The following is a 26,627-nucleotide window of genomic DNA, read 5'->3' as shown; positions in this document are numbered from 1 at the left end:
CCATATAACCAATGGAAGACTAGCTGAGAAGTCCTATAACCAAGACTTTACCTGGGAAATCACTAAATTAGAATCTGCATTTTAACATCATCCTCAGGTGATGGTATGTACAGGTTAGTCCAAGAAGTTCTGAGAGAGCAGATTCCTTCCTCTCTCTGTGCCTGTTTTCTCTCTACTCAAAGGGACTTGGGTCGAGGTGTCTCTACGATCCCTTCCAGTTGTAATTTTCTAAGCTCATTTCTTGTAGGTATCTGCTGAGTCCCTATAAAAAGGCAGCTGACGAGATCAAAGAATGAGCCATCTGGCTGAACAACCCCTGCTGCCCTGCTGGGGCACCCTCACTCCAGGTCAGGAGGAAGCAGTGGGCAAGACTGCTTGGGTTTTTCCTGGTCCTAGGGCGGCGGAGCAGCCACTAGACTAGAGTGACTAGCGCTGGGAAGTAACAGGGCGGCAGGAGGCGCTGCGAGAAGGTTGGAGACCCTGTCGCACAGACCCGAGGAAATGCAGAACGCAGGGTGGCCTCCGGGCGGCAGCAGGAACTGCGGAGCGCCACGGGAAGGCGCACGCAGAACGCGCGTGGGCGCAGAGTGGCCACAGGGTGGCAGGAGGCACCGCTGTGTCGTGGCAGGCTCTAGGCTAACAGCTTCCGCGGCCTGGGGAATACACCTGGTCAGGTGTGGGCGGGCTCAGGGGCGGGCCATGTGGGTGGGGCCAGGCGAGCCTCACAAAGGTTGGTGGCCCCAGTGGCTGGGAGATGCTAGCGCTGTGCGGGGAGCAGAACCGAGTGTGCCGCGATCACGCACGCTCTAGCCCCGGAGTCTTCCGAACCGAGTGAGGTGAGTCTAGCCCGGTCAGGTCGCACCAGCTCGGGGTATTCAGGCGCAGGAGCGGCCGCAGGATCCCGTGGCTTCCAGACTGGGTGGCTGTAAGGACATCAGTTCGGGGATGCCTCGCAGTTGCCTAGATGCTGGGGCACCGTCGCAGGTCATTCCGGTTCCAGATTCCTGGTGTCTGCCCCCATGCCATGGCTAGGGGCACACAGCTGGCGCGAGGGGTTTCTGAGCTGCTCAGAAACTAGGTCCGGGATAGGGATGGCACCTGCCTCTCTGCCCAGCACCCGCGCAAACCCCTTCCCAGTCCCGGTGAGACGCGTGCACTTGACTGCAGATGCTTCTTTTACCCTCTGGAGTGTTTTCTCCGGGGTGACTGTGGTTGCAGAAAGAAGCAAACACTTGACTCTGGCTGCTTCAGCTGGGCTGTCCACCGGCCGCAGGACAAGCCTAGTGGCTCTGCTCTGGTTGAGCAGGGGTTGCACAGTCCTCCCCGGAGGAGCTGGGGTCCCCTGAGGTTCGAATTCTCTCACTGGTATGGGAGATAGGCGAGATCAGGAGTGGGTGAGAAGCTGCAGGAGAATCACCATCTTGAGCCAGGACCCTGAAATTTTAAAGAATCCTTTCTACCTGTGTGACCTTGGGCAAGTTACCTAACCTCTGTTTCCTCTTCTGTGTAATGGGGATCATACTAGTAATTTATATGATTATAGTGAGGATTCAAGAACATAATGTGTAAAAAGAGCTGAACAGGTTGCCTAGGGGATGTAAGGGTATTGCTGCCATTAGTAGTAGCGGTAGCAGCAGCAGCAGCAACAACAGCAGCAACAGTAATAGTAGTATAAGAGGACTCCGGGGTTCAAGTCCCAGCTCAGTCACTTTCTAGGGTGACCTTGGGCAAGCTACTTAATACGTCAGTGTCAGTTTTATTTGTATAATGGGGGAAGTCATGTTACGTACCTCAGAAGACTGTTATGGAAATTAAGTGTGTTAATACCTGTAATGTGCTGAGAATAGTAACTGCTATGTCAGGTACAAATTATCCCACAAAAGCATCCTACTTAATCAAGCAGTACAGTAACTACAACCTTGTTTTGCTGTGAAGTTGAGATTTTATTTGTGCAAACATCTATCTGTTTTTTAATGGGCAAGGTGGGTTTCCTTCTTTCCTCTGTGGTTCCACTGATTTTGGCAGGTGATCCATTGGGCCTAAGATCAGTTCTGGGGAGGGGGCTAATGGAACAGAGGGACCCCAGGAGTTGTCTTCAGTGAGAAGAAGGAGGGTTGGAAAGAGCTTTCAGAATCACAGTTTCTGTTGAACATTCATGGAGGAGAAAACGTTTTATGTGGCAGGAAATTGAGCCTGTACTAGGTTTTTAAAATAAACTCTTACTAACTTTTTTGCCTTTGGATTGTAGTGAGAGAGGAGGTGAAGATAAGCAATATTTTAAATGACAAAATAAATTTTATTTCTCTTGCCAAGAGGCTGATAGCATAATTTTGAGGATCAGAGATTGTCTTTTTCCTCCCAGCAGGATCATGTACATCTGCAGATGTTTTGGAGTGGTCTGGCTGCCTCTGGACCTCTCAACTTCACCCCAGCACTCTTAATTACTTCACATCATAAACCTGAAACCCACTAACATCATAAGTGTGAAAGCCTCTCAGCTTTGCACTAGCTCCCAATTTTGGGCAATATTCCATGGGTTTATGGGGGAGAAAAAATAACTAAAGTCCAGAATCCTGCCTGAGGAACTTGATGGGGAAAATAAGGTCCTTGTCCAAGACACAGGGTCTTGGGTAGCATGGGGACCCCCTGTATATCCTAGAGTATGTCTTCATTTGCCTCTGTCACCAATGCAGGCATAGGGACAGAATTTCCATATACCATCCTCCTTCGTACCAGTAGGAAGTGATCACATTACCTCTCCAGCTTTTGGAAATCAAATAGCTCAAGATCTCTTCTCTTTCCTTCTCACATTAGTCCCTGGAGCTGCTAATTCATTGCCTTGGGTGGGGGCAGCATCCAGCACAAACCATGCCCTTCACAGGAATATATCATGGTTCTTAATTCAGCTCCTCCACTTAACTAGCTGTGTGATCCTGTGCAAGTTATTCCACTTCGCTGAGCTCATTTTCCTCCTCTGTCGTCGTCGTCGTCGTCGTCGGCAGCCGTCCGTCTCGAGAGACGATGGTGTAGCTTCTTAAGAGTCTATCTGCATCGCCGAGAATGGCTGTGCAGTCCGACTCGGGAGTGACATGGTATCTGTCTCCTCCCGTGTTGAATCGACATCTTGCGATGACGCTGAAGCTACAGAGCCTGGGCAGGGTAATATGGAGGGTCTGCTGTTGCCCATGCAGCAGACCCCCCCCTCTCTTCGCAGCTGAAGGGTCCAAGGGAAAGACGGAGTCGATACAGCTTGGGTTCAGCTTGGGTTCCTCCTCTGTAACATGAAGATAATAGTAGTATCCCAAACCTACCTTGTTGGGTTGTTAAAACTTGAAATGAAATATATAGAGATTATGCATGTATATATAGAAAGACTGTGTATTTATGAGACCATATATATTATAATCATGAGATGACCCTATATATATATACACACACATATATTATATAAGTTTATTTCTAAAAAGAATGTTATTTCATATTGTAAATTTTCCATAATTGAGATGAATCATGTATGTTGATGAATGTGGTAATTTTCTTTCCAATACTTTCCCCTAAACAAAGCTGTTATTAAATCTTAGAATCAAGGAAATATGGCACAGCCCCTGACAAATATTAATTGACCAGTAGCTGTAGGCTATTGTTATATTAGGTGCCCTAGAAACACTAAGAGCTTGTCTGGAAAAAGAAGAAATGAAGCAGAAATGAAACAGAAACTCTCCACTTTCAGTAAAACATCAGAAGGGCTGGGAAGGGACTGAGCATGATCTAAGGTGACTGTCAGGAAATTCTTGGCAGATTTTATCTGTCTAGATCAATTTGCAAGGTGCTTGCTCTGTGCCAGACCCTAAGCTGGGCACCAGGGGGCAGGATGAGCTAGGACTGCTGCCCTCCTGGGGGGCAATACTAGAATCACGATACAAGGTGCAGAGGCTGACCTAATGGGTCAGATGGCTCCTGCCTTAGGCACCTGGTGAAAGGTTCTTCCACCCTGTCCCGCAATTCACAGGTTACACTTCCAGCCCCCACATGCTGGGTCTGGGGGGCCACAAGTGGAGGAGACAGCTCTTTGGCAGCTGTGGTGGCCAAAAAACAAACATCCTGGAGAAGGGGCCAAGGCCTCAGAACACAGACAGTCTAGTTTACAAAGGGAAAAAGCAAGGTGGCCTCTTAGAGCATGTGGGCACTGGGCCTCCAGGGTCATGCCAGCAGGCTGGGGTGTGTGGGCTCACCTACTATTCTCTGCCCCTCCAGCCTGCCTGCCCTTCCAAGTGCCATCCTTAACATGGCTCCTGGAGAGAAGATCAAAGACAAAATCAAGAAGACTCTGCCTGTGACAGGGCCTCAGGCACCTACCATTAAGGAGCTGATGAGGTGGTACTGTCTCAACACCAACACCCATGGCTGCCGTCGCATCGTGGTGTCCCGTGGCCGCCTCCGGCGCCTCCTCTGGATCCTGTTCACGCTGACTGCCGTGGCCCTGATTTTCTGGCAGTGTGCCCTCCTCGTACTCTCCTTCTATACTGTCTCTGTCTCCATCAAAATTCACTTCCAGAAGCTGGATTTTCCTGCAGTCACCATCTGCAACATCAACCCTTACAAGTAAGAAGCAGGAGCAGGGGCCTGGTGTGAGGTCACGCCCTTTTTGGATGCCAAAGGTCCTCCTGAAGGTGACACACTCCAGCCTACACACATGCTTTTTATAACTTTGAATTCATTGCCAACATTGGTAAATTGCCCTCTCCCAGCTTCTAAATCTGTAGCAAGTTTTCATTCCATCAGTGTCTTCTGGGGATGGGCTGGCTTGGGGAAAGCAGGTGGGAGGAGACTGCAAGGATCAGTTTTGCTTGGAGGTTAGTCCTGGAATGAGCTATCACCCCATCTCCAACTCTACACACACACACACACGTGCATACATGAACAAATGCATGCACGCAGACTAGCCTTGCCATTTCCCCTGAGTTCTCCAAGCTCAAACCCTCATGCTCCTCAGATGTAAGCTCAAGGCTGACTCAAAAATGGTACCCAGGGGACTTCCAGAAACTTCTCAGCCACCCCAAATCCTCACCTGAGTGAACCCAGGCCCACTAATTGAAGTCATTTGACTTTGGGCAGAATCAGCCCTTGATACTGCCCTATTGTCTGCCACAGGACCTGTTTTAAATGTGTCTCTGGTGTCCTTCTCAGGATTATTGAAATCTGTTCTGTGAGGTAGATGAGAATCTGGCAGAGTTTCTCAGAGAAGCTGTAGGGTGGAGAGAAGGGAAGAGTAAGGGAGGAAGACTATCAAAGGGAACTAGCTGGACCAGAATCATCAATGAGTTGACAGCAAAGCTCAAAACCAAAATCAGGTCTAAGACTCATCCTCCACCTTGAAGTTTTTCTTTTTTCTTCCTAGGCCCCTTTCTTCCTTTTTTCTACCTCCTCCCTCCCTCCCTCCTTTCTTCTGTCCATTATTTGTTCTCTAATCATATAGAAATTGCCACTCACTATGCTAGGATCTGTGGCATAGAATTGAGCAACCCAAACATAATCTTTGTCCTAATGGAGCTGATATTGTACTAGAAGAGTGAAATACTAACTAATACAGTTAATATTAGTGACAATTTAATTAAATACGTAGACAGGTAGACATAAACTCATTGACTCTTCCTAATAATACCACTTTACAGATGGGGAAATAAAACACAGAAAGGCTAAGTGACTTGTCCAAGATGATACATACAGAACCAGGACAGGGATCAAGAACCCAGGTAGATTGGCTCTATCACTATGCACAGGGCAAAGAAGAGAGAGAGGGGAGAGTTAAAAGGAAGGCCAGGATCATCTGGTATTATAAAAGATGGTGTCATTATTCTTCAGTCAATTCCTGCATCATTATTCTGTGTTCTTATGGTTGTCAGGGTAAGTTACACCTCTTTCCTCCCAGCAGTGACTCGAGCAGAATCAGAGGGCAAGGGCAAGTGTGCTGGGCAGAGTCAGAGCCTGCTCTGTGGGTAGACTCCCATTTAGCAGTAGCCGGGTTATGGGAAGCACTACTCCAGAAATGCTGGTTGAGGCAAACTCATCAACACATCCCGAGAGCAAGCAGACAGTAGGGCAGAGGTAAAGCCACAAGAAGTCACATAAAAGTACACAGGAGCTGTCCCCATTCACTTGAGCCAGCAGTCACACAGGATGGGGCAAACTGTAACAGGCCTGATGTCCCTGGATAAGGAGACAGGAGCACTGGGCACAAGACTGACACATGTGGATGGAAAGCAGCATGGAGAAGTGCCAGCATTGTGCCAGAGGGGCTTGCACTCTCCCTGATTCCCACTCCCCACCTTGGCAGGTACAGTGCTGTGAGGCCTCTCCTAGCCGACTTGGAGCAGGAGACAAGAGCCGCCTTGAAGACCCTGTACGGCTTCTCCGAGATTGAGTCTCGGAGACGCCGAGAGGCAGAGCCCTGGAGTTCGGCATGGGAGAGCACCCAGCCCAAATTTCTCAACCTGATCCCACTGATGGTCTTCAGTGAGGGTAAGACCAGCAAGGCTACAGACTTCCTCACGGGGCAGAAGCGTAGAGTCAGCGGGAGCATCATTCATAAGGCATCGGATGTCATGCATGTCCAAGAGTCCAAGGAGGTGGTGGGATTCCAGCTGGTAAGTACACATGCTGATGGCTTGGGGCTTGGGATTGGCTAGAGATAGTGAGTCCAGGCTGGTTTCTCCTTTGCCATTAGCCCCTTGGTCCCTCTGGAGGAAACTTACCCAGTTAGGGTGAATGGGCTACACACAACTGAAGTGGATGCAGGACATTGTAAGCAGAAAACAAATGTCTTAGAAGGTGACCAGTAGCTCCTGGAGTACTTTCAAAGGACAGAAATTGGGGAAAATCTAGGAATCTTGGTGACAAGAAATGATGGAATGTCATTTCAGATACTGCTACTGTATTAAATAAGCTTTGGTTAATTTTAGTCTTCTTGTTAACTCATCCATGAAGACAGTTTTACATCTCATCTTGGGACAACTGACAGGCCAAGCTTGAGTCACCTGCTGGCTCATAGAAGGTGAGGGCTTTGATGGACAGCCTCAGACAGCTGTATCCACAGTGGAAAATGAAATTCCATCAAAGCAAAATTGGGACACAGACACCAGAAGAAGGAAAATAAATAATAAGCAGCAAAAACACCAATGTTCCCTGCATTGCTTGCCTTCATGAGGGGCTCTCACCTGACTTCTCACCTCTCCTTCTTAGTCCTGTTTGACGGGTTTGGAAGAAGTAGCCATTCACCAAAAATGAGTTCCATTACCTTCCTGGACAAGCTCAATCACCACCCTCATCTCCATGCCCCAGCCATCACTGCAGAACAAGAACTACTTTTCTACCATCTAGCCTTGAATGCTGATTGTGAGATCTCATGGCTCCAGTCCTGGACCCTGAAAAGAATAGCCCTCTCTCTTAATCACTGAGATTTTTCAAAGTCTTCCTGGGTCATTTCATAAGATACCCACAAGGTTCTCCTTGATACTAAATCAATGCTTTAATGTCTGTCATTTAGGAGTTTTTAAGCCTTGCATGATGAGAGCACGTGGGATGTACCACAAGTTCCCTATAAAGCTCTCATTATGGTAAAATTTAAATGCTTCTCTTGCCAACTACCATATGAGGTGGGGAAGGGTGGTATTTTCATCAACATTTTGTAGGTGAAGTAATGGATATACAGTGCCTCACCCAAGATCCCACAGAGAAGCAGTGCCAGAGTCTGGGCTATAATTCAGAGAATTAGAGTATGGATCCAATAGGAAATGGTAAGGGTCATATAGGATCTCAGTAGCAATAATCAGCTGAAGCCCAGATGTGTGGGGGTCCTGAAGAACCTGATTTTAGTTTTTGCCTAGTAGGGAGTCATTCCTTCCTCACTGAACTTCTTCTTGGTCCTTAAAGCCTGAGGATAGTGTCCCTCAGCCCCCAGATAGATGTAAGAAGAATCCCATCCTTTCCCAAGAACCCCTCCTGTTCCCCTGAGTATCTGGTCTGGAGTCTCAGTTCTTCATCATTACAATCCTTGTGAAGGCCAATGATAGGACTGACAACTTCAGCCCCATGTCTCCTCTCATTCACAGTGTTCAAATGATACATCCAACTGTGCCATCTACACCTTCAGCTCAGGAGTCAATGCCATCCAGGAGTGGTATAAGCTGCACTACATGAACATCATGGCACAAGTGCCTCTGGAAAAGAAAATCAACATGAGCTACTCTGCCGAGGAGCTGCTGGTTACCTGCTTCTTTGACGGGGTGTCCTGTGATGCCAGGTCAGAGAGAAAAGCTGCTCTCTTAGCTCCAAGGACCGGTGACTCTGAGCACCAGGCCCCTTGCATGCACCTGAAGCTCAGCTGTAGGTCTTGAGAGGGAATGGTGCTCTTCTCAGTGGCCCTGCCCTTTGGAAAACAGCTTACAGAGGAGCTGGGCTCTAGAGTCAGTGAGGGGGCGAAGATGGTGTAGAGTCAAATATCCTTAATCTCATTAAATTACTCATAAATACAGAATAGTAGATGGTGTACATACAACCTTATATATTACCACCATGCATACCAATGATTGAGAACCACTGATCTAGCTCAGAGGGAAGGAGGGAGGAAGAGAGGGAAGAAAGGTCTGTGATGTGATTCCTTCTCTGAGGACCATGTCCTGGGACTGGGGATTGGAATGGAAAAATATCAAGTGTTGGCTAGATCTTCAAGAGTGGAAGAATTTGGGACAGACATTTGGCACAAGAAATACCAAGTCAGGATGGAGACAGAGGCGAAAGGACTAAGAGAGAGAACAGAAAGCAGGGAGTAGTTCTATATCAACATATGCAAACCTGGATGAGAGGCCTTGTTTGTCATTCATGAGAGGAAAGTTGGGGAAAGTGAGTCCTCTCTATCATCCATTGTTCACAAAAGAGAGTTGGTATGGTTAGCACTGTCCATTCTGAGCCATACTCTTCCTCCATAGGAACTTCACACTTTTCCACCATCCAATGTATGGGAATTGCTACACATTCAACAATAAAGAAAATGAGACTACCCACAGCACCTCCATGGGGGGCAGTGAATATGGTAAGGAAATCCTCCGCAAAGAGGTCCTGGGCAGCAAGACAACTGGGGGTGCTTGAGTCTTCCAGAAGTGCAGGACCTCTACATCTGGCAGAAGCCAGGCACAGCACGGTCCCTTTCGCAGTGTTTCAGTCAGTATCTATGTTGGTTCCTTCTTTATTGGTATCTTTTCCCCTTTTTAATGTCTCCTCTTTACTTTTGAGAAAGTGGTAGCAACATGGCTGGTACTTCTCCTCCTGGGAATCCACTCTAGTTGAAGCTTGTCCTGGAGTGAGTCATGTTAGGCTGTCAGCTTCCAGATGGACTTAAACCCAGATATGCTGAATAAGAGACTAGGAAAGCAAACACTGTACCTGAGCTTGGCTAAGATGACAGATTCTAGAGCCAAAACCCAGCTCTGCCACTCACTGTGTGACCCTGTACAAGTTACTGCACTCATCTATAGAGTGGGGACAATAATAATAGCTCTGATAGGAGGTAATTGAGAAGACTGAAAATGTGTCAAGCACTTAGAATAAGACCTGACACACACTGCCTTAGTCTGCTACGGCTGCCGTGGCAAAATATCACAGATGGGGTGGCTTAAACAACAGACATTTATTTTCTCACAGTTCTGGGGGCTGGAAGTACATGATCAAGGTGCTGGCAATTTTGGTTTTTGGTAAGGCCTCTCTTCCTGGTTTGCAAGTCAGCCACCTTCTCACTGTGTCCTCACATGGCCTTTCCTCGTGGCAAGCGGAGAGAGCTTGCTCTGGTGTCTCTTCTTCTTCTTATAAGGACACAGTGCTGTGAGATTAGCACCCACACTCCTGATTTGATTTAACCTTAATTACCTTCCTAAAAGTCCTAGCTCCACATACAGCCATACTTGGGGTTAGGGTTTCAGTATATGAATTTGGGGAGAAGGGGACTCAATTCAGTTTGGAGCACACATGAGGCACACAGTAAGTGCCAGTTGTGGCTGTCATTGCTGCTTGGCAGCTCTCTACCACTGCTAATGCTATCACCCCCACCAATAGCCTCCCATGCTGCTATGTCTCTTGTTCCACATCTAGGTCTGTAGGAAAGGCAGGAACTCAGCAGATTGGCCAGGTTTGCCCACAAAGAAGAATTTTTAAAAGGTCCTAAGCAAACTAAACATGACTGATATACAAGATCCCTAGCCTTTGTTACTGTGTAGTCTGGGTTCTTACCAAGTCTGCAGGAAACCATAATTCAGGCACATACCTCAGTGGGAAGAAGTAGTCTGGGAACTGGGAGCAAAGATGTGCACAGTCCTGGTTCTGCTCCATGTGGGCTGTGTGACATCAAGCAAATCACTTCCCCACTCTGGGCTTCAGTTCTTTTATCTACAAATGGAAAAAGTCAAGATAACTCTCAAAGTTGGGTTTTTTTTTTTTTTTCCACCCCAAAGAAGCCCTGCTCATTTGCTCATTCATTTACCAAACATTTATTGAGTACCATTGTATGCCAGGCCCTCTTCCAGGTGCCAAGAAAGCAGCAGTGAACCAGACCGATACCATTTTTGCTTTCAGGGAAGCTGCATTTTAGTTAAGAGAGACAGATAACAAATGGACGAACAAGCACATAGACATTTTCAGTTATAAACCTTGATGAGTGCTATGATGGAAGCAAAGCAGCAAAGCTGAAGAGAGAGGCACTGGGATCAGGATGAGAGTTTGGTTTCAGACAAGGAGGTCCAGGAAGGTGGGTAGTTTAAGGATGAGAAGATGCATGTTAAGGTCCACAGAAGATTATCCTGGGCACTAACAAGTATAAGAACCTGATGTGCTCTAAAAACAGAAAGAACAATGTGCTTGGAGCTTCTGGGGGAGGGGCAGGGAGTGGGCTGAGTATGGAGAGATAGGGAGGAGTGGGGACATGAAAGCCTTTACAGCCAGTCAGGCTGGGTGAAATGCCACTGAAGAGTTTTAGGCAAGGAAGTGACGTGATCTGATTTCCAATTTTCAAATGAGGGTGCCTCTGGCTGCTGGGTGCAGAGTAGGTGGCAGGGGGCAGGAAGTTAGGCCAGTGATCATATCTTCCCTGAACGGTGCTGCTCGTCGCTTCGGGTGCTCAGCAGAGCTCCGCATCTCACAGGACCATGTGGAGGTGCATGTCTCAGGCAGAGTCACGGTTCCCTTACACTCAGCAGAACTGTGGCACTGACACTATTTTTGAGCCCCTATTTTGAGCATATCAGGCTTGACTCCTTCCCTTGTGGAGCTTCCAGTCCAGCCTTGTCTACCTTTCACCTGTTGGAAATGCCTGGGCCTTCGTTGTGAGGCTCGCAAAGCAGTGGGAGAGGTAAGCTGTCCCAGGGTATGCTTTCTCAGCCTCTGACCACAATGAGCTGCCTTATCCTCTCAGGGCTTCAGGTCATCCTGTACATAAACGAAGAGGAATATAACCCCTTCCTGGTGTCCTCCACTGGAGCAAAAGTGATAGTCCATCGACAAGATGAATACCCCTTCATTGAGGATGTGGGCACAGAGATTGAGACAGCAATGGCCACCTCCATAGGGATGCACCTGGTAAGATAATATTCTGATTTCTATAGACTTGGAAAGATGCACAGATTTTTTTTCCAGGATAACCAGTGAGATACAGCTTATGGAAAAGTGTTGGTTTCCAAAGGCAGCATGGTTCTATGTTTTCCAATAGTTACCCCACTGGTTGTTCCAGTAGTTAAACTAAAGGTTGTCTTTGTATCTTCTGTATGGGTGAACAAGAACAGAATGCCATCTGTGGAGAGAACTGAAGGAACCTTCCTTGTTCCAAAGACAGATGCCAGCATCTATGGAACCTGTGCTGGAAGCAAAGCATCAGACACTAACTATATATCTGTCAATAATATAAATAGAACAGATTAACACCTTTTTTCTGGGCCATCTAGAGGCTTATGGGACATGTAAACCACTATTTAAAGGCTAGTGGAAAGTCACTGGGCAATCAAAGGTCTGTTTAGCCCATCACACTTCCATCAGTTTCACCTCATTTGCCAAGAACCCCATTCTCCCTGAAGTCTTTGACCTTCTCTGACATCATTGGGTGCTGAAAACACTCATACCTGTCAACAGAAGCACATCTGGGATGCAGACTCCAATCCCTGAGTCAGCTGTGCCCAATGGGAGCAGAAGGGCAAGATGGGAAGTATCCTGGTTTGCAGGCCTAGGTCTTTTATGCTAGTGTACCCTGCTCTCTCGCTTTCTCTGAATCTCTTTCTTGCTCTTTCTAATAGAATGACTGTTTTTATTCTTACTGTTTACATTCAATGTTATTTTATATTAGTTTCAGGTGTATAGCACAGTGGTCAGGCAATCTAGAATGACTCTTAAGAACTTGTTTAAAGGGAGTATATACACAAAGTAAAAATCCCAAATCATAGCCAGGAATACACCATGCAGATGTATCTCTCTTCCATCCCTGACCCCCAACCCCCTCCTTCCTCTCGCTGTACCTTCTATGTCTTGGCAGGGATGTAATAGAATTCTCCAATAATGTATATGAAGGTATAAGCATTTCTTCTTTTATGTAAATACAAAACACTCTTATGCCCTATTTTTCACTGGACTATAGCTTGGCAATGGTTCCTTATCAATACACATAGACCTGCCTCATTCTTTTTTTTTTTTTTTTTTAGATTTTATTATTTATTTTTAGAGCAAGAAAAAGGGAGGAAAAAAGACGGGGAGAGAAATATTAATGTGATAGAGAAACATCAAATGGTTACCTCTTGTACGTGCCCCGACCAGGGACCAAAACTACAACCCAGGCATGTGCCCTGACTGGGAATTGAACTGGCGACATTTTGCTTTGCAGGACAATGCCCAATCCACTGAACCAGACTGGTCAGGGCTGCTTCATACTTCTTAAAGACCCAAATATTCCATTAAGTGGATAAGTTATTGAGCAATTTTCTCTTGAAAGACATTAGATCCTTTTCAGGCACAACTAAAATGAATGGTGTGATGTGATATGATGTGTATTTGTCTGATTGCTTCCTAGAAGTATATCAAAGAGTATGAGTCTGAAGCAATATATACCCTTACCAGCAATATATCAGAGTAGCTGTTTTTCCACACTCTCACCAACATGGGTATTAACCAACTTTTAATCTTTGCCAATCTGTGAAGAGAAAAATTGGTATCTACTATAATTTTAATTTGACAGTCCTCAGTGGTATTATTTTTTTACATTTTGTGAGGGGAAATTTTCTCCTTGTGGACTGTCTGTTTATACCTTTGTTTATATCCAACCACATGTCCCAATTAAACTTCTTAGCTTTTACCCCTCACAAATTTGTCCTCCAGAATAGTGATTTCCAAACCTAGTTGATCATCAGCCTCATATGTACTTAGAATCTCTGAGAGACAAGCCCAAGGATCTGTATTTTTACCAAACACCAGTGGTTATTCCAAGAGGCAGTCAACCCAGGAACCTCAGCTTTAGAAGCCTGAGTAGTTCCTCATGAGAGGAGAAGCAAAGTGTGTTTCCCAAAACAAAAGTAAAGCTAGAATGACACAAAAAGCTTTGCATGGGCATACTTGATGGCTTCATACTAGGTTAGAAAGTGACATGGTGGACATTGGGGCTAATATATCCATCCATTATTTATCCACTCAACAAGCATTTTCTGAGCCTTCCAATGTGCTAGACATTGGGACTATATTAGCGCAAAGACACTGTTGCTGTCCTGTTGGAACTTAGGGTCCATCAGAGAGGACCAATAACCAACAAACAATTACACAGATGATTAATTATAATCATCATAAGTGCTAAGAAGGAAAAAAGGCAGGATGCATGGGAGCATACCATGGGGATGCCTGACCAAGGGCTTGTTTTAATGGGGAATTTGGGGAGTTCAAAAAATGCTTTCCTGAGGAAGTGACATTGAAGTTGAGACAGCAGAAATGATGAACTGGAGTGGTGATATTCCAGAGGAAATTTGTAGCATCAGTGCTTTATGTTGTCCCATCAAAGGGCAACCCTGGACAAAAGATGCCCTCAAGATGATCATCTGGGAACCCAGCTGCTCTAAGGAGGCATGTTTTTTAGGGGCCGTGTTCCAATGTGGGAAGTTTGTTCTAACATGAGAAGCATTGTATACCAACTTGGCTGTATGAATGCTGATTGCCTTGACCTGCTCAAACTAGCTTGAAAAGACTTTATGGTACCACTTGAGGAGCCAAGTCATTCATTCTTCTGTTCACCAGCAAACTACCAAACCCCCAGATCAGAACAGTGAACATTTTAAGCCAACCCTTCCTTCCTATACAGTTTTACATGCATGCTGAATAAGGGCCTGGGATTTGCAGCACACCATTACCTTATCTCTTCACCCTCTCCTTGCCTTCTGCCTCTCACTGGATCTGCAAACTTTGGGGGAAGGAGGCAGTTACAAGAGCTTGGAAAAGTCCAAGAACCAAGAAATTCTGCCTTCTGGTTTTCTGCTCTGAGCTTAGTAATACCCACCACATTGTTAAGCAAACATTCTCTTTCCCAGTGGTGGGTAAACAAAGACATGGGTGGGTTTTCTGCTACGCCTAATTGGAGATATACAAAATCAAAGCCACAGAGCAGGGTCAGTCAACTCTAACTCTGATTTATGAGCATTTACAACAACAACAAAAAACAAGGATTACTAGGAGGTCAGTAGGGAGTCACTAAGAATAAGTCCAAACAAACTAGACTTCCTTCCTTTCTTATGTATATTTCATTTATTTGTTTGATGGGCATGTTATGCTGGTAGGTTTACTAGGTGGTTAGGCAGTGAGTTAACAAAATTTTCTTCATTCGTTGAGGGCCTCTTTTTCCAAACAACTGGATATTCAGAGATGAATACTTCAGACATCTACCTTTAAAGATACAACACACCTTTACAATGCAGTTCTTAGCTCTGTGGGAACAGAAACCTTCTCTGTCTTGTTCCCAAGCACAGTTCTAAGAAGATAGTAGATCCTCAGTAAATACTGTTGGATGGATGGTTGGATGGATGGATGGATGGAAGCCTGGATAGAAGCTCTTGGTGGAGGCTTTCTAGATTATTGATTCTTGAAGGACAAGTGTCAGTCAAACACTGTCAGGGAAAGATAGTCCAGACAAAAGGCATAGCCAGTACAAAGTGGTCCCAGAAAGGATTTTAAGCCATGTAGTGAAACCTTTTGAAAAATCACCTTGGCTGAGTATAATCAGGATACTAGAGGCAGTACATTTATAGTAATTCTAGAAAGAAACGATACTCGTCTTAGCTGAAGGAATGACTGTGGGGATGAGAAGAAGTGAATGAATTTGAGAGAGATTACAGCATGGAAGCAACAGGGTTTGACAGCCAAGGTCAGCGAGGAAGGGTCAGGGGAAGTTAGATTGATATTCAGGTTCTGGCTTGGGCATTGGGGTAGATGGCAGTGCGAGGCTCAGAATTAGGGAATACAGGAGGAGGGGTAAGTTTTGGGGGAGAAGATGACCACTTTTTCAATGTCCAGTAATAGATACTCTGAACCTAGAGCTCAGGAGAAAATCAGCAGGGGCCAAGGAAAGTGGGTAGGGTAACATCATTTTAGACTTAGACCCAGGATCTGAGAGAAAATGCAACTGTTGAAGATGTGAGCAGAAATAAAATGGGGAAATAGAGGCAGAGAAGTAGGGGCAGAGGCTGAAAGAGTTGGTATCAAATAAATCAAGGAACAGAGTTTCAAAGAGGGTATGAGACAAAGGGTCAAGTGCAGTTGAAAGGTCAAGCAAGATAAAGGGCAAGAGGTGTTGTTTTCTGGGTTTGGCAGCCAAGAGGTCACCAGTGTTCTTTGCCAGAGAAATTTTCAGTGGAAGGAGTGGAACAGAAACCTAAGTACAATGGGTTGAATCATGAATAGGAGACAAGGAAGCAGGCAAGGGTGGACAACTCTCCTGAGGGTGTGGGGCCAGCCCTGGAGGGGACAAATTTCACTGTCATTTTAACCCCAGTGTACACTTCTTTCACAAGCATATGTACACTTTGGATTAAGAGCTCAGACTACAGAGCCAGAGAGCTGACGTTCAAATGCCAGCTTTGCACTTCGTTGTGTCTCTGTGTCTCAGTTACTTTATCTGTAAAATGGGGATGAAATAACAATGTTAACTTCAAAGACTGGTGAGAATTCGGTGAGTTGATTCATGTGAAGCACTTAGAATAGTGCTTGACATGTGTTCCTTAAATGTTGACTATTATTGTACTTTTTCTTTTAAAGAGAGGGGAGATGAAGAGAAGGAAAAAGAGGGGTCGGGAGAGTTTTTCCTTGTCCTTTGGGGTCCTCCCTCCTTTATGAATGAGACATTGATCTTTTTCATATATAGAAAGAGCACTAATTATTTTCTGTTAGTGATGCAAATATCCCTCCCAGTTTTTGCTTTCCTTTTAGTTTTCTCTAGGCTACTTTTTCACAGACAGAAACAGCAAATGTTTACATACTCAAATATTCATTTTAATATTCATGGTCATGGAGGGTTTTCCCTCCTTGAGAGCAGATACTGAGCTGAGTTTCCTTCCAGTTATTTTATGATTTAATTTCCTACTTTAACCCACTAGAATTTTTTTCTTCAGAAGCTGAAGTAGAAATAGAACTTACTTCCTTCAAATAGTTAAAAATCCTCACTTCATATATTGAGTAATTCTTTCCTTCTCCATTGATTAGAAGTATAAGCTTTATTGTACACAAATGACTTTTATAACTTATTGCAATATAAAAACAGAACAAAAGGAAACAGGGTTAAACCACCCATAATGCCGTCTCAGGCATCCTGCTGCCGCCTGGGCTTTTTCCTGGCACAGCGCATGCCTTAAAGACCTGAGCTAAGGACTCCTGCGCAGCTGCCCTCCTGCCCCAGGGTTCTCAGAAGGAAGCACAGGATCTGGTTTGATACAGATGGGTCCTGTTTCACACACACACACCGACATACATGCATATGCACACATTCACTTAACCACATCTACATATACTTGTGCATGCACATACACATGTATGCTCACACACATGTACAAGTGTGCACAGACATGTGTGCATATTCACAGATGTGTACACATAACTTGCACACACACACATACCCAGGCTCATTTCTATGTCTCTCCCTAGGACAAGCCACAATGTTTCCACACCCCACACAGCTCACCATGTCTAGAAAGCTGATAATGCGATGTGGGGAAAGGGGAAAGTGAAAGGGAGAGAGGGAAAGAGGGAGGGAACCAACTCAGTGTCCAAGTTCAACCATTGGAGGCTTTGAGAAGCTAAAGACCTCTATGTCACTCTAAAAAGTCCATTTGCCCTTACTGCTTCAGAAGCAACCTGAATAACCCAGGCACTCTGAATTTAATAATCATCATTACAGAGTAAAGGAACATCGAGCACTCAAAAAGCATAAAGATCAAAGGATAAGATCTCACAATCAGTTTCCTGGAAGTGGCTGGCCCCTGAGCTGGTTCTCCAAGTAGAAGGAACCCCAGCCACCTTTGCTGGTTGCACATGGCTTACCTGAGTGACAGACCCTATCACCTCCATGCCCCCCAGACTGGTACAGCTCGTAACTGTCACTCTAGACTCTCAGACAGGACAGCTGACACGGCTCCACAGGACTCGGGGGCTCCAAGGACAGCTACCCAAGGAGCCCACTGCTTGGAGAAGCTTAGAGGGTAGCACTGAATCAAGATGTCTTCAAGGGAAGCCACTGCTCAGCATCTCTGTTTCCAGTGCCCATCCCAGCCCTGGCATGTACTAGAGGCTCTGAATCTGTTTGCTCCCCAGCTGTTAGAGGAATGAAGTAAGAGTGTTTGCTCTGTACTGACCCAGAAAGACACTCACCCTTTATTGTTAGTGAGAAGGGGAGAATGCAGGGCAAAGGGAATGGATAAGTATATGTCTGCTTGCCTATCTGTTTGAGATCAGGATCTGATCTGTTGGAGTGGGTGTCCTGGGAAGAGAGGGGACCAGATGGCTATTTTGCCCTTTGTTTACTTCTGCTATTGAAATGTTTTAAAATGAGCATTGTAGGTTGCCCCTGATGTGCTTGCTGTTAATTGAGGGAGAATACCGGGCTGGACTAGCAGATGAATTACAATACAAATAGAAAGAGATTCTAGCCTCAAAATTCTTTGTTCCTTTTTCCCCCCAATTATCTTTCTCTGTATACAAACACTCTTCAAAGAAAAAAGAATTTTCTTCCCTCCTACAAATCTGTTATCCATTTCCCTTTATCCCCACTCCCCACTCTCAGAAGAAGAAAAAACTATACACACACACACACACACACACACCCTGGAACCTAGCTATAATTTATATTACATTATTGTTCCCTCTTGGGAGACATTATTCTTTTTTTCCCCTTAGTTGTCTTGTCTAGATTGTTTATTTTCAGTGACAAATATTAAGCTACAGCTAAATTTAGTAAACCACAATTAAATATAACCTAATAAGGCTTTGGAAGTGTAATAATGTTCTTACCTCCTCTGATCAGGGTATCATTCTACTCTGTTGGGCATTCCTTGGCTCTGACTGAGGAAGTCAATTTTTCCAAGTCAGTTTCTGGGGCCAGAAGACAAGAGGGTAGGAAATGGGTCCTTCCCTGGGATGAAATCCCATGCAGTACACAGTCACTGCTTATTCTTCTAACCCCTCCTGCTCCTCCCAGGGGATTCTCCAGTGGATCAGTACCATTCTGCAAGCAATCTGTGTTTCTCAGCATCATCTTGGCCTCCCTCTCTGACTTCATCTCCAGGGTCTTTTCTCCTTTTTGCCATATTCCAGCCACCCTGGCACTCTCTCGCCCTTGCTGGTCCCTTTGCCTAATCCTCTTTCTCTGTTTCTTGGCATGTCCAGTTCTTTCTTCCATTTCATATGCAGCCAATGTGTCCTTTTTTAAAGATTTTATTTATTTGTTTATTTTTAGAGGGGAAGGAAGGGGGAAAAAGAGGGAGAGAAACATTGATGTGCAAGAGATACATAGATTGGTTGCCTCTCACACACCCCCAACCAAGGATCAGGCCCACCGCCCAGGCACATGCCCTTTCTCTTTGTGGTGAGTTGCCCCACCAGCTGAGCCACACTGGTCAGGGCCAGTGTCCCTTTCTTAAAGACATCTTCCCTATTCATTCCAAGCCCTGCAGTCTCTACCCAGTCTCATTGATCACTATCCAAAATTATCTTATTTATTTGCTTTTATGACCATCTGCCTACCCCACTAGAATGTAAGCTTCATAAGAACAGGGAACTTATCTGTTTAAATCATTGTTGATTCCACAGTGCCTAGTAGGTGCTCAATAAATGGTTGTTAAATGAATGCTTTCTCATCTCCCAGGTGCTGTTAGCAATGCCCACCCTAACCTCCACCCCTGCCCCCAATCTGGGTCCCCGGGGAGGCAGGGTTGAAGGTGTGCTACTGTGATTACAGACCGAATCCTTCAAGCTGGGTGAGCCTTACAGCCAATGCACAGAGGATGGTAGTGATGTGCCCATCAAGAACATCTACAATGCTGTCTACTCCCTCCAGGTATGAGCTGAAGGGGACACCCAGCGCTGTGGCCTGGACCCAGAAGACAGAGTTATATATAGGCTGGGGTGTGTCTGGGACCAGAAACTCTGGTGAGGCTCCTTGGGGTTCATCCAAACACCTCAAGAACAAATGATACTGGCTGGTTCCAGTCCCCTTCAATCCATCTGTAACCAGAGCTTAATTGATTCATTGAGGTTTGCATGGAACACAATGTATAGCCGAGACAGGCCCACTTCCTATAAAGGACCTTGGCGAGTGAGGGACAGCAGTGAAGCAGTGTGAGAGGCACTGGCTGATGGTTCCTGAGCTTGGCTTCCAGGCCCACTTGTGCCCCTCACTTGACAGTGGCCTTGGGCAAGTTGTGTCATCTTCAACAATCACAGGAGAGGTTGGATTGGATCAGGGCCTGCTAACTGGTAGCCCCAAGACCCATTCCAGGCTACACACCTGGTTTTTCTGTCCTGGATGGTGTTTAAAAGTCAGGGAATTTCATAAAAAAAAAAAAAAAATTCCCAGATTCTCCTGAAAAATAAGATTTGGGGCTATATTCCTGCAGGATAAATAATGGGTGTGGACAAGGCATGTGTTCTGCGGTTCCCCACCATCTCCACTGGCCCCTAATGTATGACCTACATTACAGGCCCCTATCAGTGTTTGAGTTTCCAACTTCTAAGTGTGATTATCTCTTAGGCCTTGGCTCATATTCTCAGAGTCTGCAGTTTACGGTCCATGGGGGTACCCAGAGAGTCAATGAAAATTATCCCAGCAGGAAAACAGGACCAGGCAGCCCTCTGCGGAGTCCTCCTAACTGATGTCAGAGGAGTTGAGCGAAGCGGTGGAGAACTAAGTGAAAAGAGACTGTTAGTCAGAGAATGTCTGCTTGCGAGAAATAGAAATGCAATCAAATGATTTCAAGATCCCCACCCCCACAAAATAAAACAAAAATTAAAAAGGTCAGCTCATTGGAAAGACACTTCTGGATAAAATTTAGTGAGAGGCTACCATGTACACATACTTTACATATATCAATTCATTCCATGTTCAGAGATGAAGAAACCAAAGCACCAGAGAAGTTAAGTAAATTGCCTGAGGTCACACAGCTAGGAGGAGGCATTTGAACTCAAGCAGCCTGCTTTTAGAGCCCCTACCATTAGCTTTTATGCTATAAGCTTTTTGGATGTTGTGGTAGCTTCTGACCTCCAAGGACCCAGGATGCAGGGTTTGGACCTGAGGATGGGAAAGCTGGAACCATGTTCCCCACTGTTTCCTGGCATCTGCTCCAGTTTCCCACTTATCTCTGGCTTGGCATTCACATGATGGGAAATGGCCATCCTGGCCCCAGCTCTAGCTGAGCCTGATCTCCACCTCTCTGTTAGTCTAAATTCTCAATACACTTTCTAGTTTGGTCTCTTTGGAGTCAGGGGATATCCCTGACCCAATTGGCTGTGACCTCAGGGGCACATTCTGGTGGTCTTCCAAGGGCATGGGAGGCTGACCCTCTGGATGAGGTCTGTGTAGGGAGGGGCTCCCTGGCCTCCATGTGCAGGGGGTTAAGGAACTCACTGGTCTCCTCTTTCAGATCTGCCTCCACTCGTGCTTCCAGACTAAGATGGTGGAGAGGTGTGGGTGTGCCCAGTACAGCCAGCCTCTGCCTCCAGGAGCCAACTACTGCAACTACCAGCAGCACCCCAACTGGAGTGAGTGAGACTCACCTCAGCCTTGGGCAGCCCATGAGCTGGGTCAGCCTGGCCCTCGCACCAGCCTGTGATCAGGCACACCCCCCCCCCCAGGCCCCTGCTTCAGTGGCCTTTTTTCTTGGGGGAGGTATTGGTAGAGAGATGTTACCCAGAGTTTTAGTCATGTCATCCAGCCTGGCTTGAATGATACTTTCTAATTAAGGACCAAATGCCAAGAGCTTGAGCACCTCAGTCAACTCCAGGAGGCAAGAACTATTGATTGTACCCTTTCATAGTACAGGTAACCAAGGCTCAGAAAGGTTAAGCAACTTGCCCAAAGTCACACAGCTAGGGAGTTACAGAGACCAACTCAAGGGCTACCAACCCCCCAACTCATGTCCCTAGCCACTGCAATATTACAAAGCAGCACTTGTTTCCAGGAAGCAGGGTTTGTAGACAGTATCAGGAGAAATTACAAGGAGACTCTGGGGGCACCACTGGGGACCCCAGGGAGGACCCTGTGCTCCTAATGCTTATGCTGCCTTCTGCCTTGTTGCTCAGTGTACTGCTACTATGAACTGCACCAGGCCTTTGTCCAGGAACAGCTGGGCTGCCAGTCCCTGTGCCGGGAAGCCTGCAGGTGAGTGGTCTGCGGGGGAGGACAAGAAGGGCTGGGCAGGCCCAGGCCAGCCATGCTCACTCTGCGCCCTCCTTCCTTAGCTTCAAGGAGTGGACACTGACCACCAGCCTGGCACAGTGGCCGTCTGTGGTTTCTGAGGTTAGTTCTTCTGCCCTCTCTTCCTCCTCCAGCTCCTCAGCCTGGGGCCTGATGCCTGGTTGTATCCTCTGGTATTGTGCTTAATGGTGGGGATTAGGGTTAAAGGGGAGGGGAGGCCAAGGCTAGAGGTGGAGCTGAGAGGGAGGGCATTCTCCAGACCACACTTTCTTTCTCCATCACAGAAGTGGCTGCTGCGCATCCTCACATGGGACCAAGGCCAGCAAATAAAGAGAAAGCTCAACAAGTAAGTTGACCTCCACCCTGTTTTCTCTGCCTAAGCCCAGCCTCCTCACTTGCTTCTTCCCTTGCTTTGTCATTGCCAGACCTCCTCCTTTTCATTCACTCATTCCTTTATTCGACAAATACTTATTTAGCTTTTATAATTTATTGAGCCAGGCCTTCCTGTAGGCCTGGAGCTCTCAAAAGCTTTGACCAGAATGCACAGTATGAAAATACTTTTCTGTTGTGGCCCATCTAATATGTAACCAAGATATAAGGCTCATTAAGCAGCACTTCTCATGTATGTGCATTCAGTCTGGTTTCAGAGTGTGCCTACTAGTAGAGCCAAGCCAATGGCTAAGCCTATTACATTCACTTAGAGCACAGTTCTGAACAATTAGTGCTCATATCAGTTTGTAAAAATTTTGAATATTGCTGTAGATGCAATCTGATACTTTCTGTTTCATTTCACTTGGTGAAAGGCACTGGTCATAGCCCAGTAAATTTATTTCATGGCTTCCTGATATATCTTGATCGAGTTGGAAAAAATACTCCACTTCTAATTTCACTTGAATTTTCCACATTAAAATTCATTTCCAATGAACCTTTAGCAAAAATCAGCCAGGCCACCTTTCAGGGACATCAGCAGATGGCAACAAAGATTGGGTGGTGGGGTTTTCATGTGAACTCACATCTCTGTGGGTCATTCCATCTCCACAGTGCCCAGCACCAGGCCTAGCCCAGCAGGAGCCAGTCTGGCCTCCTATATGTACTAAATGTTTTGTGCCAGGTGCTTTGTGAGTGCCGGGATACCATGATGATGAGCAGACATGACCCTGCTCCCAAGATGCTTACAATCTAGTGGTAAAGATAGACTTTGGCCAAACATTGCAAATTGGTGACTTCTGAGGCTAAATCTAGCACCACAAAAGTAACCCATTATTTCCAGCTTTTCTTGAAAAGTCAAAAGTTCTGGGAACAGCAAACCTCCATTCTTGCATAGCACCAAAGAGCTTAATAATAGTTGCCCTTCTGGAATAAGTATGAACTTTCCAGCTTGCCATAGTGGTATCAGGAGGCAATTCAGTACAGCAGTTAAGAGCATGGACTTTGAAGTCAGATCTCTGTAGGTTTGAACACCAGCTGTGCCAATTATAATCTGAGTTGTCTTTTTTTTTATTTTTATGGTTTTATTTGTTTATTTTTAGAGAGAGGGAAAGGAGGGAGAAAAAGAGGGAGAGAAATATCGATTGGTTGCCTCCCACACACTCCCTGACCAGGTACTGAACCCACAACCCAGGCATGTGCCCTGACTGAGAATCAAACCAGTGACCTTTCACTCTGAGGGACAACACCCAACCAGCTGAGCCACAGCAGTCAGGGCAAGCTGTGTCATCTTGAACAAGTTGCCTACCAATTCATGTCTTAGTTTCCACATCTGTAATATAGGGATAATTAAAACAGGCTACTTCATAGGATTGTTAGAATTAAGTTCTTGGAATAGTGCTTGGCAGCAGCAGAAGTGTCCAATAAATATTAGCTGTTATAATGGTCATTATCATTATTACCTTATACCCAGCCTACCTCACTCATTTGCATTACCTGCCTATCTCTTTAGATTGCTATCAAATAATCACAAATGTCAAGACTTCGTGAAGAACAAGGTGCTATGGGAGTCTAGCTGGGTCAACTGACTTAGTCAGGAGGTTGGGGAATAGTTTTTGAGTGATGAATGTCCTGAGCAACCAGGCCCAGGATGGAGATGTGCTCTGGGTGCAGAAGGAGCCCTGTGGGCCAGGCTGTGGGATTCCTGTAGAGCTCAGAGCCTGGGTCATGCTGAGCGCTTGGGGAAGGAGGGAGGCAGCCATGCTGAAGAGCTGGTCATCCGGTAGAATGCAAAGGTGATCAACTCACATTGGCCCTGTCCATTGTAATTTCTTCAGGACAGACTTGGCCAAACTCTTGATATTCTACAAGGACCTGAACCAGAGATCCATCATGGAAAGCCCTGCCAACAGCGTGAGTAGTTCCCTTCCAAGACCTGTCCTGGGTCTGCAAATGCACCCATCTTCCTGGACTCAGGGAGCAGAATCAGATCACAGAGGTCCAGTCTGCCTTGGATCAGAGCACGCAGAAGAAGAGGGACAAGAGGCTGCCCACTCCTTCATCCAAACCTGTTCGGGGCCAAGGCTAGCCAGTGTTTCTCTTGGAAATTGGGTTGCCTGCATGAGATCAACTTGGGTGGGTCTGTCCTGATAGTGTGGCTTGGCCTTTCTTGCAGGTCGAGATGCTTCTGTCCAACTTCGGTGGCCAGCTGGGCCTGTGGATGAGCTGCTCCGTAGTCTGTGTCATTGAGATTATCGAGGTCTTCTTCATTGACTCTCTCTCTATCATTGCCCGCCACCATTGGCAGAAATCCAAGAGGTGGTGGGCCCAAAGGCAGGCACCTGCCTGCCCTGAGGCTTCTCCCAGCCTTTGGGGCCAGGAAAACCCAGTCCTGGATATAGATGATGACCTGCCCACTTTCACCTCCGCTTTGCACTTGCCTCCAGCCCCAGGGGCTCAGGTGCCTGGCACACCACCCCCCAGATACAATACCTTGCGCTTGGAGAGGGCCTTCTCCAACCAGCTTACAGACACCCAGGTACCAGCTGAGTCCTGAGGCAGGATGAGGAAGAGAGATCTTAACCATGGGCTAAGAACTTGGATCCTATCTTCTGCACACAGAAGGGACACTCTGCACCCACTCTGCACTTTTCAAAGACATTGACTTAAGTGCACTTTGAACAACAAGATGTGGCCTGGGCATGTGCAGGGGACCTGTTGGGTCCTTCCCAGCAACACTCAACCATCCCAATGAGACAGATCCTGCAGTGTAAACCCTTAGCCCACGTGCTCAGAGAGAGATGGGGTTAAGGAAGTGGTGCCTGATAGAGTTCTTAACCAGAACTTGAGAAAGGCTCCAAAGCCTCCAGCCAGTTTGGGGCCCAAGGATGGGACCTGAGGTTGAAGGCCTGACAGTGCTGGCTGGTGCCAGGGTAGGAGGAAGCTCTAGACCCCCTGGAGAGGTTTATGAATGAACTGCTTTTAGTCACTGACATGGGGGCAATGTCTCCTCTGTGCCTTTAGTCTGGAAACTGGCCCAAAGTCCTCACAGTGTGTAGGACAGAAAGGGTGCAGTGAGAGGAGGCCTGGGGATGTGACAGGAGGTCCCCACTCTGGGAGTGTGAGGAGCCATGTTCTGGGCAGCTAAGCCAGTGCCTGGGGCCCTTTCCCAAGCAGAGAGGGCCAATTAAAGGGCTTTGCTGGACAGTCCTCTCCAGTGGTAGCCCAAGGCATAATGGATATATCACGATAAGCTGCTTTTCCTCCAAGGCAGACCCCGCCATGGACAAGCCAACCACTGCAGACAGCCCACTCAGTCCCAAAGTCACACCCTCCAACATGGCAGTAGCTAATGTATTAAGCAAGAGCAGGGTTTCATCGTCAGCCCAAGAACAGTACACTGGGTGCTGTCCAAAGCTCTTGCAGAGTTTAGTGTTGGGGACTGCAAACTATGACCCTCAGGTCAAATCCTGTTTTTGCCTATGACCTAAGAATGGGGGTTTTTCCCCTTCACTTCTCAATGGTTAAAAAATATCAGAAGAAAATTTTAACTCATGCAAATTCTATGAGATTCAAATTTCAGTGCCCATGAATAAAATTTTACTGGAACACAGTCATGCTTCTCCATTTATGTAGTGTCTGCAGCTGCATTTGTGCTATAAAGCACAGGTAAGTAGCTGTAACAGAGCTGATGGCCCTCGAAGTCTAAAATATTTACTCTCTGGCCCTTTACAGAAAAAATCTGCCAACCCCTGGATTAGCACATTAAATAACTATGACGATCCCATTTTATGGATAAAAAAAATTGAGGCACAAAAAGGTTAAATCACTCAAGGTGACACAGCTAGGAAGTTGCAGAGCTGGGACTGACTCCAGGCAATCTGACTCCAGAGCCTGGGCATGTTATCACTCCATCATTTTGCAACCAATCAGTGTCTGTGCCTTTTAAGGGTGAGGCTCATGTCAGCTCCAGCGGGTGGAGGGGAAGGCTGGACACCTGGTTATGGGGCAGAAGGAACTCCTCCACCCGTGGCCTGCATTTCAGGACTGCTTCCCAAACAAGGCTGGCCGCTAAATGGAGGCAGGAGTGTTGGTGAAAGAGCAGGGGCAGTGGGACCCTGCCTGGCCTGGGGGAACCTAGTCCAACCTGACCCCAGGCCTGTGGCAGCAACAGTCATATCTTTCCAATGTGCTGGTTCCACAGCACCCTACGGGATGGGGTGCTGCAAAGAGGCATAGCAGGCAG

General features: G+C 46.5%; 1 protein-coding gene across 1 annotated transcript; it reads left to right on the top strand.

Moving 5' to 3' along the window:
* The first annotated feature begins 742 nt into the window (after positions 1-742).
* SCNN1G (sodium channel epithelial 1 subunit gamma) lies at positions 743-25,994 on the top strand. Its single transcript, XM_090277764.1, has 13 exons — positions 743-836; positions 4,255-4,602; positions 6,335-6,644; positions 8,109-8,299; positions 8,985-9,088; positions 11,456-11,619; positions 19,502-19,600; positions 21,183-21,300; positions 21,841-21,919; positions 22,000-22,057; positions 22,240-22,301; positions 24,220-24,295; positions 24,558-25,994. Exons 2-13 carry the CDS (start codon positions 4,286-4,288, stop codon positions 24,936-24,938), a joined length of 1,959 nt encoding a protein of 652 aa, XP_090133890.1. The 5' UTR covers positions 743-836; positions 4,255-4,285; the 3' UTR covers positions 24,939-25,994.
* Positions 25,995-26,627: the final 633 nt, after the last annotated feature.

The sequence above is a fragment of the Furipterus horrens genome, unplaced genomic scaffold (assembly GCF_987537825.1).
Source record: "Furipterus horrens unplaced genomic scaffold, mFurHor1.1.pri manual_scaffold_5, whole genome shotgun sequence".
In the NCBI taxonomy this organism is placed as follows: domain Eukaryota; kingdom Metazoa; phylum Chordata; class Mammalia; order Chiroptera; family Furipteridae; genus Furipterus; species Furipterus horrens.
This window is presented reverse-complemented; position numbering and strand designations above follow the sequence as displayed.

Bases quoted from the DNA above. Each gene is read 5' to 3' on its own strand.
- SCNN1G (XM_090277764.1), top strand. From the start codon at position 4,286: ATGGCTCCTGGAGAGAAGATCAAAGACAAAATCAAGAAGACTCTGCCT. The intron at 8,300-8,984 runs GTCAGAGAGAAA...CTTCCTCCATAG, and splicing joins GGGGTGTCCTGTGATGCCAG to GAACTTCACACTTTTCCACC. The intron at 19,601-21,182 runs GTATGAGCTGAA...CTCCTCTTTCAG, and splicing joins ATGCTGTCTACTCCCTCCAG to ATCTGCCTCCACTCGTGCTT.